The sequence below is a fragment of the Pelecanus crispus genome, chromosome 14, assembly GCF_030463565.1.
Source record: "Pelecanus crispus isolate bPelCri1 chromosome 14, bPelCri1.pri, whole genome shotgun sequence".
Lineage (NCBI taxonomy): Eukaryota > Metazoa > Chordata > Aves > Pelecaniformes > Pelecanidae > Pelecanus > Pelecanus crispus.
Genome location: NC_134656.1, coordinates 12,021,274 through 12,037,994, shown reverse-complemented (window position 1 = coordinate 12,037,994; position 16,721 = coordinate 12,021,274). Strand labels below are relative to the sequence as shown.

The 16,721-nt window shown below is 58.0% G+C and overlaps 1 protein-coding gene across 1 annotated transcript; it reads left to right on the top strand.

Moving 5' to 3' along the window:
- Positions 1-286: 286 nt before the first annotated feature.
- DBNDD2 (dysbindin domain containing 2) lies at positions 287-16,214 on the top strand. The gene is made up of 6 exons (XM_075721362.1): positions 287-436; positions 2,114-2,204; positions 5,615-5,776; positions 14,434-14,577; positions 15,047-15,190; positions 15,958-16,214. Exons 1-6 carry the CDS (start codon positions 287-289, stop codon positions 16,164-16,166), a joined length of 900 nt encoding a protein of 299 aa, XP_075577477.1. The 3' UTR covers positions 16,167-16,214.
- The last annotated feature ends 507 nt before the right edge of the window (positions 16,215-16,721 follow it).

Here is a 16,721-nt window from a genome sequence, read left to right as displayed (position 1 = left end):
TCATCATCACCCTGACCTGCATTGCTGAAGGAGCCAGCAGATGTTTGGGCAAGACTCCTCTCATCACCCACCTTGGCAGTCTTGAGAGGGAGGTCCTGCTGATGGGAAGCTGACCAGCATTATCCCAACCCACAAGAAGGGGCTGAGGAAACCACAGACATTAGTCTGACCTCAGCACCTGGAGAAGATCACACTGGGTGCTGTTTAAAGGCATTTAATGAGCAATGGAATGATCAGACACAGTCAGCACAGGTTCGCAAAAGGAAAGTCTTGTCTAACTAATTTGATGATCTTCTACAAGGTCTGTCTCATGGATGAAGTGAAGGTGGTGGATGTCAGTTTTCTGGAATTTAGTCAGGCTTTTGATACTGGCCCCCACAGCATCTTCCTGGGCAAGGTGTCCAACCGTGGGATGAGCCAGTTCACAGTGCACTGGGTGAGAAACGAGCTGGATGGCAGGGCTCAAAGAGTTGTAGGCAAGGGGGCTACATCTGGCTGGGAACTGGTCACCAGCGGTGCTCCTCAGGGCTCAATCCTAGGACAAGCTCTGTTCAATATGTTTATCAATGACCTGGATGTAGGTGTTGAAGGCACCATTAGCAAGTTTGCTGACAATACCAAACTGGGAGGTGCTGTTGACTCTCTTGAGGGATGATAGGCCTTGCAGAGGGATCTGGATAGATTGGAGCACTGGGTAATGATTAATGGGATGACACTGAACAAGACCAAATACCAGATTCTGCACCTGGGAAGGGGTAAGGCTGGGCACAAGTCTAAATGGGGAGAGGAGTGCCTGGAGAGCAGTATTGCAGAAAGGGATCTGGGGTTGCTGGGTGGCAGCAGGCTCAATAGGAGTCAGCTGTGTTCCCTGGCAGCCAAGAGGGTAAACCACACCCCGGGGGGGGGGGGGGGTGGGGAGGAGCATCAAACACAGCACGATGGTCAAGAGAGGGTATTATGCCACTGGGTATTATGCCCTAGGTTGGTGTGGCCTCACCTTGAGTACTGCGTGCAGTTCTGGGCCCCCAACATTTAAGAAGGATGTGAGAGTCCTTGAATGCATCCAGAGAGCAACAAAGCTGGTGAAGGGGCTGGAAGGCATGGTAACTTTAGGTCAGGCCTGAAACGGTCAGGCAGTTGGACTAGGTGATCACGTAGGTCTCTTCGAACTGAACTATTCTATTCTGCTCACCCACGGAGATGTCTCCAGAGCATTATCCCAACTTTCAGAAGTCTCCAACTCAGCCTACTCTCATTGGGCTAAACACAGACCTTTTAGATCTGATTCTCCTTAATTTTCCCCTTAATTTTCCCCTTTTTAATAGTCTAAACCAAAACTAAAATAACACAGGGTTTGCTTACCACTGATGTGACGGCCAGCCAGGAGACACAGTAGGGGAGAAGACCACTGTCATCGTCCGTTTGGATCTCTCAAATTTATAGGACAACCTACTCTGTGATTCAGATTTTATTTCAGGAACTCATTAAGAAGTACAACAAACAAACATGACAAACAGAGGCTCAATCCCCTTTTGCCCAGACTAGTCTATCATGTGAATTCACTTTTTCACTATTCAAGTCATAAGGTTTCATAACTTGTAACTCATAATTCTTAATTCGTGCACCTATGAGCAAAAATTAAAAACCAATTTACCTAGCCAATGGTGAGAGTGCTCATGCTTCCTCCTCCATCACGGTGTGGGTGTCCCCCATATTGGACTGGAAAGCACGAAAGCCTCAGCAGTCCAGCTGCTGCTGGATCTGCTTCAAAAGCTTTTTAGGTAAGCTGATGTTTTAGGCTTTCCAGCTGGGAGGTTTGGTCTATACCATTTCCATAAGTTAGCAGATTTTGATGAAACTGCCAAAGCTGCTGGCTGCAGGAGGCAGCAATTTGCAGGTGATAATGGCTGCATCATGGCCTGCTGGCTCTTTCAGCACCTGGCAGAGCTCTACATCAGCCTGGACCTCCCTGTGACACCACTGCTCCATCCCCCTCCCATGGCTGTGGGGACCAGCCATGGTCTCACCTCTCCTCTCTGTGGTCCCCCCCCCCTCGCTGGACCCCTGTACATGGGGGTTTGACCACTTGTCCCTGTGTCTGTTTTGCCTCCAGGTGCTCCTGCTTGACCTGGCCATGGGTCACATCTACCACAACCCGGCTGAAGGCTTGGTTTCAGGGGATCCTGCATCACCATCCCACATGGGTACCCCACATACCAGCCTGGGGAGTGGCCTATCTGCAGCCCAGATACCCCAAACTCCTGCTGGCCACCCCAAATGCCATCCCAGGCACCCAAACCCCAGCCTAGGCAGCATCCCACAGCCATGCTCAGACATGCAGGGGGTCCTGGTGCAGGGCCATACTCACCCACAAACTCAGTGCAACCCTGCAGTTCGATGCCATCTGCCTCCTCCTACGTGGCCATGTTTTCCCCCAGCTTGAGGATGCAGTCCGAGAAGCCTGTGAAAGGATCATTATTATTATGGGCATGGTGGTGTTGGATTGATGGTTGGACTTACGATCTTAGAGATCCTTTCCAACCTTAATGATTCCTAGTTTTTACTTTCATTAAAAAATAATCCAGCCACCAGGCCAGGAAACATGAAATTATTACTCTACCCTAAACTGGTTTAGTGGTGGACTTGGTAGTGTTAGATTAATGGTTGGACTTGATGATCTTAAAGGTCTTTTTCAACCTAAACAATTCTATGATTCTAAGGCTTGGTAAATGATGGCACAGGTGGTGCCCAATGCCAGCAGCCCAGTCAGCTGCCCTTTCAGCCACCAAGGGGGTCAGACCTTCAGGGATGGAGCCCACCTCCCTCCTGGGGTGGCCTGGGCAGCCCTGGGCTGCCACAGTGCAGGTGCCACCCAAGCACTGCGAGCTTCCCCTTCCACACAGGACGCGCACAAACCTCGTCTCATCCCTCGACCATGCCCAGCCCTGCTTGCATTTGCAGAGAGCTCAAAAGAGCTGCTCTGCCAGGGCAAGGAGGCCATGAGGGGGGCAGTTGGGATGCCTCACTCCCAGCCTGCCCTGGCTGTTCATCTGCAGCCAGCACCAGCACCCCTGGCCCAGGACAGAGGGCAAGGACAGGCGGCGGGGCACAGCCAGCTCAGCACAGGCAGCTAGGACCCACTGGGGAGAGATGCATGGCACTGACCCAGGGAGGAGGGAGGGGACCCCGCATTGCCCCTGCCTGGATACCCCAGAGGCCACCTGGGAAGTGGCCTCTCCCCAGCCCGGGGTCCCCAAACCCCAGCCCCGGGACCCCCACTCCGACCCCCTCCTGAGCAGCCTTACCCAGGGTGAGAAGCAGCACAGTCATGCCCTGCTGCTGCCCCAATCCCACCACCAGCCCCTGCATCCCAAACCCCTTGGCCCCATTGCATCCCACGACTCCCTGGACCCTGCACCCCGGACTTCACAGCACTGCATCCCCTCAGGACTCTCTGTGAGCACCCATGGCTCCCCACACCCTGCACCCACATCCTGGGACCCTGCACCCACAGGCCCCATGGCACCCCTTCACCAGCACCCTCTCCCAAAAGACCCCTGTAACCTCAGCTCCACAGGCTGAGCTGCCCACTCCACATGTCACCCCAAGTGGGGAACAGCGCCCAGTGCTGCTGCCAGCAGCAAGAACCCAGACAGGGCAAGGCTTTGGGTTTAGTCTCTTGTAATGGCACAGAGTAAAGCAATGCAGGATGTGAAGCAAAGCCCTGGGTGTGTGTAGGTTCAAGTGTGTGTGTGCATGCACTTGCTGCACACAGCAGCACCCCTCTACCCCCACTGGCTTTTTCTATTGAAAGGTCCCTCTCCCTCCCCACCTGCCCCAGCTACCCCAGCCACCTCTCACCCTGGGAGGTGGTCTCAGTGACTCATGCCATCAGCCGATGGCTCTTGGGGTGGTGGGAGGAAAGGCCAGCAAGTGTGTTCACTGCAGAGGCAGAGTGGGGAAATGCTGCCAGCTGCCTCCCTGGGGAACCAATCCTAGGAGCCAGCCACCTCACTCCCACCACCAGGGTCCCCAGGGAAGGGGAGTGAAGGGTGCTCCGGATGGCAGCACCTTCCTGCTGCTCTTGGAGAGGACGAAAACCAAGCTGGCCCTGCTGCAGGGCTAACAGCCTGGCAAGAAGCAGTGTGGCAGAAGCCAGCGGTTGTCCCTACCTTGCATGGTGGGTCAGCACCTCCTCTCCTCCTCCATGGTGCTTCTGGCCCTGGGCATCTCTCACAGCCCTGTCTTGTCCTCAGCACTGTGTTGCGCATCTCTTGGTGCCTTCAGGCTGGGGCTGTAGGACCTCACCAGGGTGCTCACTGCCAGCCACACTTTCCCCCAGTCCGGCAGCCTGTCCCACATCACTGTCTCCATGTACTTTCCCAACACCAGCAGTGTTTAACCACAACACAGAGGCAGAGCAGGTGCCTTAAATGTCAGGGGCTGGAGGAGGTGGTTTCAGCTCTGTTCCTCCTCCCACCTCCCCTGCAGGTGAGCAGGGCCCAGGGGGGTCTCTGAACACTAGGCTGCTGAGACAGTCATGGGGCTGAGGCCATGCCAGGATGCCCAGTGCTTGTGCGGCACTGGCTCCATGGGCAACTTCCCAGGGCCACCCTCTGTCCCACTGGATCCCCACATGGCGGTGCTGGTGGGGCCACCTTGGCGAGGGCTGCAGCCCACCAGTCCATGTCCCCAGCCACCTCTGCCCCAGACCCTATCCCCATGCCACAGGCTCGGTTTCCCAGGGCATGGGGCTGCAGTATGTACCTGGGTGGGCTCCTCCCTCCTCTCCTGCGGCTGCTTTGAAGGGCAGCAGCGAGAGCGGGAGCCCATGTGCAAGCACTATCCCATGCTGTCCCATGGGGTGACCTTCTCTGCCAGTGCTCAGTGTCTGCAGTGCAGCGCGAGAGATGGGGTAAGCTCCTGCACCCTCCAGTTCAGCCCGGCAGAGGAGGTAAGGGCTGCACCATCCCCTTGCCCAGGTGGGAAGGGTCTGGCCATGCTGGCAAGCGGCCCCAGGTGTGGGGTAGGGTGTAGGGAGCACACAGCTCAGCTCCTTGCTCACCAAGTTGGGAGGCGATGGGGTGCCCATCCTGCAGGAGGGAATAATGCACGTTTGGGGAAAGCTTGGCAGGACCACATCAGGGGTGAGTGGGAGGGATAGGCAATGCCCCAGCCTCTGTAGCAGGCTTGGGCATGTGGCTTTGCACTGATTTGAGTGCACAGGGTGGCCCCAGCTTGGCAGTGGGTACAAAGGAGCTGGGCAGGGAGGGGGCCAGCCTGCAGCATGCTGGGGCTGCCCCTGCCACACTGCCTGGGCCCTGTTTGGCAGCCAGGGATCCCCCCTTCAGCTCCTCGGAGTCCCCCAGCCCCTCATCTCTGTCTTTAGCCAGTGCTACCCCTCTGCAGCCACCTCTTGAGGCTGCTTCTCCACATAGGAAGGGCAAGGAAAAGCCATCTGCCGACACAAGACACATCCCCACGATGCCCACACCTGTCTGTCTCCACCTACCTTTCTCCCTCTGTCATGCTGTCTCCCACAGGATCTCCCACAGGACCATCCTATGTGTTGGCCTATTCCCAGATGCTCTGCCCCACGGTCGTGTACTGGCAGCACCGAGCTCCATCTTGCGCTCTGTCTGGTCCCTGCTGCCGCTGATGGTGAGCATGGCCTTCGCACTGCCCTACTTCCAGCAGGGCTCCCTGACAGCGCTGCCTGGGGGCCAGCAGAAGAGGGTGGAGGAGCTGCAGGCAGATTTCCTGAGGTTCATGGCAAGTGCGGAGCTGTACCTCAGCCTGTCTGGTGCAGGGCATCTGGAGGAGCCCATGTGCCAGCTTTGCCTGCCTGCAGGTCTACCTTGGGGACCAGGACAGGCAGGTGTGTAAGGTACCATCCTATGGAGAAAAGGGAACATCAGGGGAGCTGGGGACCCCCTGACCAAACATGCAGGGTATGTGGCAGTCACCAACACAAGCAACCGTCCTTTGCACTCCCACAGCTCTTGTTACCCAAAGCAACTCCATGGGCCCTGGAAATGTTCGTGCAGAACAGGGCCAGCTAGCCCTGAGCGGATCCTGGCCTCCTGATGGCTGGATTGGTGCTGTTTCTCAAGGCCAGAGTGGCCCAGTCCCTTCAGTGGAGGGTCTCAGTGGCCAGAGAGGGCTGGAGTGGGCGAACCCCAGCTCTGCCACTGATGTGCTGCACAGCCTCAGTCATCTTTCTTGATGTGGGAGGATAAAAAGGAGCTGCAGGGTCTGGTGGGGCTGGTGGGTTTACCAAAGGCAAACACACCATGGCTGAGCATGGCTGCTGGCATGGCTTGGAAGGAGCCAACCTGCCCAAATTGCTGGGCAAGCAGGCAAAAGCGGACAGCTGGCGCACTGCCCCCACCCCAGCCTGATGCAGGACCTCTCCTCGCTCTGCCCAGGTGCCGGCTGAGATGCTCCAGGAATACCCCTTCTTTGCCTGGGGCCAGGGCTGGGTGCTGCCTGCACACAACCTCCCAGCTCTACCAGCTCCCATGCCAGCAGCTGGCCATCAGGGACATCTGCATGCTGTGGACCCTGAGGGCGTGGGGACACGACACCCCCAGGGCTTGGCAGGAGCCTCCACCAGCACCGTGCAGGGACTGCTAGTGCTGGGACCAGGCTCCCCTCCCGCAGGACAGGACATGGCCAAGGAGCTCGCCAGCTCCTGGCATGGAGCAGTGCTGTGAACCCTGGCCAGGCGGCACCTCGGCACAGCCTGGCTCCCCCCACCTCGCCTTGCCTCACCTTGCCTTGCTGGCTCTGCAGAGATACTCATTTCTCAGCAACCACATTCCTTCAGCGGTGTTTATGACTCTTCTGTCTCCCCGCTGTCCCAAGCTAAAGTCACCCCTTTTAAGGGAGCTGCAGGACCACCGGTCACTGGAGCTTTGCTGGCAAAGGCTGCTCCCTTGCAATGTGTTGCCTTGTTTACTGGGAAAGCAGCCTTGCATTGTTTTTCTCTTGACTCCACAATTTACTGATCAAGCCAATCTGCAGCTCACTCACAGCCCTGTCCACGCGCGCCTCCTAGAGAATAAAATCTATTTTCACCAGCGAATGATTCACCTGCCTGGCACTGGTTCACCTTTCCCTTAGCAGCTGACTCCTCCCCAGCTCCATCCACGGCCGCTGCTCCCTGACTCACCTCCCAGACCACTAATAGATAGGAAAAACTTGAGCGGGAAGGGCAGGAGGAACAAGTCACTTTACATTTTCTCCTGATGACGGGTGCACTTTGATGCTGGGTCCCCTGGGGACTTTTGGCAGGAGCTAAGCTCTGTGTCATGGAGAAGAGAAGAGGCATCATTCCTACCTGAGCTTGTGACCCGGATCTCCAGGGGACACCTCCCAAGGACCTGGGCATTTGCAGTTAGGGTGAAGGCTGTTGACACAAGACAGTGCTGTCAGCCTGCGCTGGAGGCACAAGGGAGGCAGTGGATGCTGCAGCAGCTGAGGCAGACCCTTCAGGTATCTGACAAGACTTATTCTTATGGCTCCCTACCAGAAGTGGAGACTCTCCACCGACTTCAGTGTCACCTCTGTCTCCTCTCACCTTTTGGCCAGGGGCAGGCACACTCGGCCATAAGCAAAAAAACCCCATTATGTGGAGCTGGCTTGCCTGCATTTTTTTAATTGGAATAAAATGGGTGCCCCGCTGAGCGGCATGGCTTGTGCTGAAGAGCCGGGATGAGTCAGGCTCCATGCAGATGATATCACTGCTTTTCCAATCCCCTCCCAGCAAGGCAGGATGGAGGGACCGCAGCAGCAGGAGGTCTGGGTGCATGTCACTCTGCATAAGCAGCACCCACACATGCCATCCCTGCAGTAGGGACTTGGGCTGCAGTGAGCCCTAGGGAACCCAGGGCGCTCTGGGGGACTCATGCACAGAAACAGTCTCCATGCCTTGCAGTAGTAACTGGTGTCGATTGACACAGATGTGTCACATAGCAGAGACCTGAGCTAATTTCCCGGCCCTGCCTCCTCGCCTCCCGGCTGGCAGAGCAAGGCAGGGCAGAAGGTCGGCAGGGATGGTGGTGAATGGCTAATGCTGCCCAGAGGCCATGCCAGACCACACGGAGCCATGAGCAAGCCAGAGCTGGCTTGTACTCAGCAGAGATTTGCTCCCACAGCTCCTGAGAAGCCATGAGCCCCCACTCCTGCTAGACCAGCCTGGCCCCCCAGCCCTCCAGGGACAAGCTACACTGCTGGCATCCTACGCTCAGGTGGAAACTGTCAGGCAGGACTGAGGGTGCTTTTTTGATAAGGATAAACATTCACATGGGCAAAGCTCATCCCTCAGAACCACTGTGTGTGAGCGGAAGCCAGCAGCTACGGGCAAGTGCACAGTGTACAGGCACCAGGTCCCCAGCACAAAGCCAGTTTTGGCAGCAGGAGCTCCCAGGAGACAAGGAGGGGACAGCAAAGCATTAGTAGCCAAACCAGAGCTGGGACACAAACAATACCCATGTATCTTTAGTCATCCAGACAGTGAGAGAAACACACTGAGAACAGGGCAGGCGGGACATGCCACAGACACTGGAAACTCCCTTTCAGACAGAGAAAAGCGCAAAGTGGATGCTCCCCCCCTCCCGGCTCGGCAGTGACCAGGCTGCAGGCAGAGCTGGCACTGGGCACAGCGAGTCACTGACTCACCCTGCTGAGATACAGGAAGGGGCAGGTGGCCAAGTCCACTTTCTCTGCCAAGGAGCAGCTCTGATGTGCAGGGCTGAATGTGGGAGAAAACACACCCGAGTGGGATCTGCTGGAGGATGAGGGTCTCAGAAGGCCAGGGGTGAGCTGGGGAGGGAGCCCACGGCCCATCCCCGCAGCGTGCTGTCATCTCTCCCACGTGATCACGTGAGCTGGTCATTTAGAGAAGAAAAGCCAAAAAAAAAACCCAAACCCCACCAAAAAAACAAAACCCAACAAAAGCAAGCATGAATGGTAACTGCTGTGCTCCCTGCCCAGGCACAGAGACCCCTGCCTCCAGCCCTGCCCACCCCCTGCCACGCGTGGCAGAGCTCCTGCCGGAGCAGAGCACCTGCAGCCAGGCACTGCGGGGCACAGAGCTCTGCCCGGGGCAGCTGTGGATGGGGGGGGGACCCTCTGCAGGGAATCTCCTTGGGGACCAGGGACCCCGCATGGGGACTCTGTGGGTCCCGGGAACGCAGAGACCCTCCGTGAGGACGGGGAACCGTGCCCGGGGACCCTGCTCTCCCTGGGAACCAGGGACTCTGCGCGGGGACCCTCTGCCATGACCCTCCCTGTGGACCAGGCACCCTGCGCGGGGACCACCTCCCCGCGCCCATCCCCGCCGCAGGACTCCCGCAGCCCGGCCCGCCGCCCGGCGACCCCAGTAGCGGCGGGCAGCCGTGGGCCGGGACCCCGGCAGGGCAGCAGCCGGTAAGCGCCGCCGCGATGCCGCGGGGCTGAACGCGCTGGCACCGCCCCGCGCAGCGCCGAGCACCGCCCCGCAGCGCGCAGCATGGGCGAGCGGCGGCCGGCGGCGGGGGGGGGCGCCCGCCCCGCGCTGAGCCCAGCCGCCCCGGCCCGGCCCGACCCCATCCCGACCCGGTCGCAGCAGCCGCCCGCCGCATGTCGGGGCCCGGGGCGCAGAGCCGCAGCCGGCGGCTGCCCGGTAAGTGCCGGCCGCGGGGTGTGCTTGGCGGGAGGGGAGCGGGCCCTGCAACACTCGCCCGATGCCCATTGCCAAGCAGCCATGCCCCCCGCTTCGACCCCCGGGCCCCCAGTCCCAGGAGCCCTCGAGTCCCCGCTGCACCAACCTGCTGCGCCGGCACCGCTCCCCGGGCTGCTTTGGGCAGGGGCTGCCCAGGAAGCTCTGTACCTGGGATGGGGATGTTCGGCGGGTGGGGGGCACCTGCCTGGGAAGCGTCTCAGCTCGGGGACCTGTTGGGCCACGGGCTTGTTGCAGAGTGACATCAGCATCCCTCGGAGCCCCGAGGCCCCCGGGAGGAGTGGATCCCCTGGCACCCACGGGCTTTAGGGGACCAGGAGACTGAGCAGAGCAAACGCATCGGCGAGCATGGCAGGGTGAGCCAGGGTGACAGGGGTCTTGCAGGGGGACAGCCTGCCACGGATCTGTGCCCAGGGCTTGCACGCTGTGCCTCAGGCATTGCACTGCCCTCCTGGCTTTCTTGTCCTCATGCTTCTTTCTGCATGAATCGAAGCAGGGCCCCGTAAATAGCAGGGTCTTATGACACAGCCTCTGCTGGGGAAGGAGCTCTGGGCGTCAGGGATATTTTTAGTGCTGAGAGGCAGGGGATTTGGAGAACGCTTGGAGGAGTGCAGGCGATGAAACCACAGCACAGACAGGTTACAAGGTGCCATGTCCTCTTTCTCTAGTGTCATTCCCCCCCCCCCGCCCCCGGCTTTTCCCAGCAAGCAGCTCTGCCAAAACCACCGCCACCTTGCTTTTCCTCTCACCAGGTCTATGGTTATTTTTTGCCATGCTGCAACACAAGGTCAGACATGCCGGTTGAGAAAAGACTGTGCAGGGAATTCACGCTTAGGTGGCTGGCATGTCCAGGCATCCCATCTCTGCATGGCCTGACCCTGCACGATTCTCTGGGGCATTCCTAGCTCTCCACACCAGCTGCTTCTCCCAAGGCTAAAGGAGCCGAAAGCCCTTGGGATTTACCCTTGTCCCGCAGCAGTTTTGCTGGGGCAGGGTGATAGGGAAAGCCTTGCAACCTCTGCAAGGACTTCCTGGAAGATGCTGTGGCAGCTGAGGACCTGCATCTTCTGCCCACCCGATCTCCTCGCAGCACTGGACACAGGGACTGGGAGCACAAGGCACAGTCCAGGAAGCCAGGCAGTGGTGGGGTGCCCCAGGCCTCTCTAGAGGAGCAGGTCAGGGGACTGGGCTCTGGGAAAGTACAGGGAGAAGGGCAAAAGCTGGCTGGGCCAGCCTGCCCCAGCTCTTTCATTCACCAGGGAACCGGCCCATGCTTGGAGTGACCCTTTGCTTAACCTCTGCTCACCTCCCCATCACCTCCTGTCCCTTTCCACAGCCCAGATCATTCTTCAGGACCTTTAAAATCCCTCAAAATCTCTGCAAGGTATTGCACAGCTGTGGACTCAAGAAAAGGCCAGGCCCATCCTCTCTTGGCCTTGTGCCTCCACTAACAAGCCTTCTCCCACCCCCAAATACACTTCTCCTATTCACCGGTGCAGAGAGGGGGTTGTACCGGGATCCCATGGGCCAAGGAGGGATGAAAAACGCATCCCCTCCCAGCAGAAATGCAGCCAGACAATTGAACCATGCTCTGCTCCCAGCCCAGATGCTGGGTCGGAGAGCACCCTAGTCTGGTGCTGCCAGCACCCTCAAGCCCCATCTGGCCCTCACCCCATGCTAACTGCACCCCAGGAATTGCTCCTCTCCCAGCCTGCTTCGGCAAGGCTGTGGATGGGAGAACTCGCAGTGGTTTGCTTCGCAGCCAGCCCTCCTGTGCCTTTCCCCACCATGGCAGTGGCCATGAGCCTACACCATGCGAGGGCTGGCTCCTCGGCATTCCCTGGCAGGGCAGAAGGACCAGTGGGGCCAGCATCCTTGCCCACAGCCCACCCTGTGGGCACTTGCCTGGGAGCAGGCCAGAAGGAACTCCCTGCCTGCACCTCCTGGGGGGATCCTGCCCTGCCCTGCCTGCCCAACCTCCGCATCAGCGTTTGGCTCCATTTCCTCTCTGAGCTGTGCTGGCTAATAAACCGTGAGAGCCGGAAGAATTTGAAGGCAGCAGGGTGCTCGGTGCGGTCACAGCCACGCTGGGCAGTTCAGCCAGTGGGGAAGAGCCTAGCTCTGAATGCAGATAAGCCTCCTGCCCCTTGGCTGAGCAGGCTATGGTAATAACCATGACAATAGTAATAAAAGCCAGGCCACCAGCAGGTACCGACAGATCCCCCATGGTGCACAGGGGCCGCATTGTGTGTGCAAATGTGTCCTGCGGTGGGAACATTCCAGCCTGGATGAGACAATCCCCACGACTGACAGCTGGGGAGTGTGACCGGCTGTCACATAGGGAAGGGCCGCAGTAGGGAATGCCGCTCTCCTTTATTTCCCCAGTGAGGGTTGCTGAGGAGCAGCTACACTAGCAGGCCTGTTCGCTCCCCCTGGGCCCGGAAGAGCCCTGGGAGGCGGGGAAGGCTCCATCCCTGACTCCCACTGCGGTCATGGGTCAGGCAGGGCCAAGCACAGCCCAGCTGCTGTCTCCTGCTGCTGGCATTCTGTACATAATGGGATCTCAGTGCTCGTGCCCAACTTCCTGTTGAGAGCTCAAAAACAAGTTCATAAACAGGTCCTGCTAATTTCTCCTGCAAGAGAAATCCTGGCGCCCACAGGAATGCTGCCACCAGTACCTGTCCTGACGCTCCCCAAGCACCCTTACCCACATACCTGGCACGTGCTGGGGCAGAGTTGGGCAGTGAGAACATTAATGACGTGGATCAGCTATGCTCAACAGCACTCAAGGCAGCGCCCACTAGCATTTTGGTTTATTTTGTGTTTGCACTGCAGGAGGATTTAGAGACCCTCCTCCTTACCTCCACACTGCGATCCCTTTGGCAAGATGCCACACAGAGAGCTGGTCTGTTGCCCTGAATCTGGGAGCTAGCACAGCCTCTGCCTTGAGCCCAGCTTCCCTATGGCTGGAGCCTGATGGGTTCTCCTCAGTGTGGTGAACCATGGCAGTTTGCCATGGATTTGGCACAGCTGGGCTGAGGGGCAGAGCTGTGCCTGGGACAGACAGGACAGGGCTGGCTCCAGCTGCTGAAGGGAGCCAGCTCCATAATTAGTGCCCCAGTCACCCCCTCCTTGTCCCTGGCTCCATTCTTTTTTGCAAATAGCACAGGGGAAGCAGGAGGTTTTTGCCTTACCCCAGCAGCACTGGGCTGCAGCTGCCGGTCAGCCTCATGAGGAAACCTTCACCAATACGGTGCATATGCCACTGCAGCTGTTAGCCCGGGCACTGCACAGCACACCAAGCCTCTGCACCAGAGCAGGCGCCCCATGCTTAGGTCAGACATACCAAGGCAAAGGCCCTTTCAGGCAGACAGGATTGCTGCCCTGGGCACCACAGGAAGGCACTGAGCAGCTGGAAGAGGACCAGAGCCTCTTCCAGAAAGTGCATGGTGACTGGCCCTGTGGCATGTTGCGTACCTGCACTATGCTGCAGGCAGAACCCAGGCTCCCTGGGCAGGCACCTGCAGATGATGGGGTTTAGCTGAAGGATGCCCCAGAAATGGGGTGCAGAGGAGCCCTGGAAGGGCTCTCAGGAAGGTACGACATTTTTCTCCAGGACATCTCACCAGGCCCACTGCCTCTCTCCCATTTGGGTCCTATGCTGCTCTGTGTTGCTGACAGCCAGCCCCCGTGCTGTCCTCGCCCCCACTCCTGCCAGACAGGGTGGGGATGCTGCTTGCTCTGTTCCCTCCTCCCCAGCCCAGAGGACTGGAGGGTTTGGGCCTGCTCAGGCAGAGAAGAGGATGTTTGTTTGGTTTCCTTGGTTACTGCACTGCCTGCTCCAGTAATCACATTTTCCTTGTGCTGGCTGGGCCAAGAGCAGCAGAGAGGAAATCTGGAATGGCTGAGGTCAAACAACCAGCCTGGGAACAATCCGGGACCACCAGCCACAGCCCCTCTATGCCATTTGGGTCCTTGCCATTGCGGGTACCCAACCTGAAAGGGAGGTACCAGGCCCAGGGATGAAGCAACAAGCTCCTTCAGCAACAGCCTGAAGGCTCCCATTACTCCCTCCCGTGCAAGTCAGGGACACAGGCACCAGCATTGAACTGGGAGAGGAATTACAGGAATGAAAATGTTTGTGCAGGCGGAAGCCAAGCTGGCTGTGCAAGCTGGGGATGTGAACCCCCAAGCCTGCGAGCGTGGGTGCGACTGTATTTATTATAGCGATGGTGATGGCAAGGGTGCGCGTGTGCAGGGGTGACAGGGTTGCTGATGCCTTTTATTCCTTATGCATCCCTCAGCCCAGAAAGCCTGGAGCACTAATGCCAGTTCTTGTTCCTGGGAGTTTCCCCTGCTTGTTAGTGTTCACAGGCAACCCTCTGTTTTGTAGCAAGGAAACTGAAACTTGAACATGTGCAAACCATGGCTGATCTCATAGCACCACCCTTTTACCCCTTGATAATTCACTTCAGCAGCCATGAACATAGCATATAAGCTCCCAACTCCTGGCTGCCCTGCATCTCAGAAGCGAGATCTGAGGCTCCAACACAGCAAGTGCTGGTGACGCTGCCATTCCGGCGTGTAACATCTATTCACAATGACTAAATCAATGTGCACTGGTAAAGCACGGCCGTACTACGAGCTGGGACAGGCAGAAGGAGTCAAACAGCCCTGCCTGGTCTGACCCTCCTCACCTTTCTCCCCAGCTGACATGGAGCAGTCACAGCGGAGCCTGGATACAGAGCAGCAGCTGAAAGTACGGGACCGGCAGAAGTTCTTTGAGGAGGTTTTCCAGCATGACGTGGATTTCTTCTTTCCTATGTCTCACCTGCAGATAGAGCATCGGAGACGTAAGTGCTGCAGGCACCGGCACAGGGCTGGAGGTGTTTTAGGGAATAACGACATGGGCATTAGATCAGTGGGACATCCCCAGTCTAAAGGCGGCTGGGGACACACATATCCTGCACTGAGACAGGACCACACAGGCTGCGTGTGGGTGTGCTGTGGATTATTCACACCACTTAACTGAAGTCACTGCACATGGGTACCCAGGCTGGCACCCTGCATAGTCACTGGCTTCAGACAGGCTCCTCCAGACAGCAGTTTGGAGCAGGAACAAGGACTGCAGTGAGGCAGCAGGGGCTTCCAGAGGCACGTTTTAAGGAAACATGATTTTCCTGGGGGACTCTTACCAGCAAGTGGAATTCAGTTCCCCACAGCAAGGCTGGCCCCCTCCTCAGAGTCCTGCCTGCGCAGGGCTCATTTACGCCCTTTGCCTGGCACTAGCATTCACCTTTTCAGTGGCCTCTGTCTCTGCAGCCCCCTTAGGCAGTATTTCCTCCATGGAGGTGAATGTGGACATGCTGGAGCAGATGGACATGATGGACCTGTCAGACCAGGACACCGTGGATGTGTTTCTGGGCTGTGGGACAGAGGAGAGCAGCATTACTGGGCCCCTGCCAGGTACGTGCAGTCCAAGCCTTTTGTGGGCCAGGCTGGGAGCCCTTCCTGGCCCCAGTGCCCACACTGCCTTGTTCCTCAGCCCTGGCCACCCTGCCGGCAGATCCACACACACCCATACAAAGACAGACACTTGGTGCTGGGGTGTGTGAGGTTGGAGGGACCACGCCAGTATCCACCTCCACAGCCCAGAGGTACAGGCCCTTTATATACACTGCAGAAGACAGGAGAGCCCAGGCACTTTCCAGAGTCTGTGGGGCAAATTCTCTTATCCTGAAGCCCCTCTGGAGCAGCCAGAGTCTTGTCACAATTTCCCAGGTCCCCACCGCACTGCAGAGCTGACTGCACTGAGTGGGAAGGCTGCAGGACCCCTCCACCTCCCAGCCAGACCCCAGGGAGCTGGGCTTGGGTCCTGCAGGGGCACTGCCAGCACCTTCTTCCCCACACACATGTGCTGCGGTGGTTCACCGAGGCCAAGCTGAACATCTTGCCTGCTTCAGCCAATGGCCTCATGCAGCATGGCTCTGAGCCGTGTTTCACACAAGAGAAGAGGTTCCACTGCCAAAAATGGGGAAGGAATGAGCGGTGTTGCCCAGAGCCAAGCTGGGGGTATGAGGTGGGGAACAGCCATGGCAGCCGCATGGGGAGCAGCCAGGAAAGCATAGCCTGCTGAGGAGTAAGACACGTATGTTGGAGGGGCTATCCATGAAGCTTAGGGAGCAATAAACCTGCAGAAGCCTTTTTCTTTCTCTTACTGCTCTCTCCTCCAGGGGCAGATGCTGGCCAGTGCACAGAGGAAATCACCCTGCAAGTGCCCAACACAGCTGAGAGCAAATCACGCATTTCCTCCACGTCCTCTGTCTCCACGGATCTGAACAGCCTGGACACCAGCGAGGAGGGGGCCGAGACCCCTGTGGTGCAGTCGGATGAGGAGGACCTGCAGGAGGACAGTCCCAAAGAGCAGGAGGCAAGAAGCTAGCAGCCAGCTTTGCCCCACTCCCAGCCTCCTCTATATGGACCTGCCAGCCCAGAGGAAGGAAAGCTGCTGGTACTCGGTAAACCCCATCCTGGACTGCTGCCTTGCAGGAGGGGAGAGAAGATTTTTCCCTCCTGTCCCTCTGCAGGTTCTCCTGGCACCCAGGGGAGAAGGAAAGGGGTATTGTAGGCTCCCAAAATTAACTCTTCAGGCTTTGCCGCTAACACTCCCTGCTTCTCTCCCCTGAAATGCTCAACATCCCACAGCCCCACCGTTCCCAGAAAGCCATCCCTTGGGATCCCAGCTCCCCCCATCCTACTGACAAGGGTCCTCTCCAGACAAGCGTTTAACGGTGTCATACAAAGAAATAACACTCCAATCTAAACCGGCAGTGGGTGTGTGTGTTATTGGGAGAAAACAGCACTGGGGATCAGGGCTCAGTGGGGATTTCAGGAGGGAGAGTGGTGTAAAGCCAGTATGCTAAGGGTGCCACACAGGAGCAAATGAAGCCTCCTGTTGCACAGCCCAGCTCCAGCACAGGGGCAGTTCCTGTGCTCA

Excerpts from the sequence above, each read along its gene's own strand:
- DBNDD2 (XM_075721362.1), top strand. The coding sequence starts at position 287 with ATGATCTTCTACAAGGTCTGTCTCATGGATGAAGTGAAGGTGGTGGAT. Across the intron at positions 437-2,113 it reads GCCAGTTCACAGTGCACTGG|GTGCTCCTGCTTGACCTGGC; the intron begins GTGAGAAACGAG and ends TTTTGCCTCCAG. Across the intron at positions 15,191-15,957 it reads CATTACTGGGCCCCTGCCAG|GGGCAGATGCTGGCCAGTGC; the intron begins GTACGTGCAGTC and ends TCTCTCCTCCAG.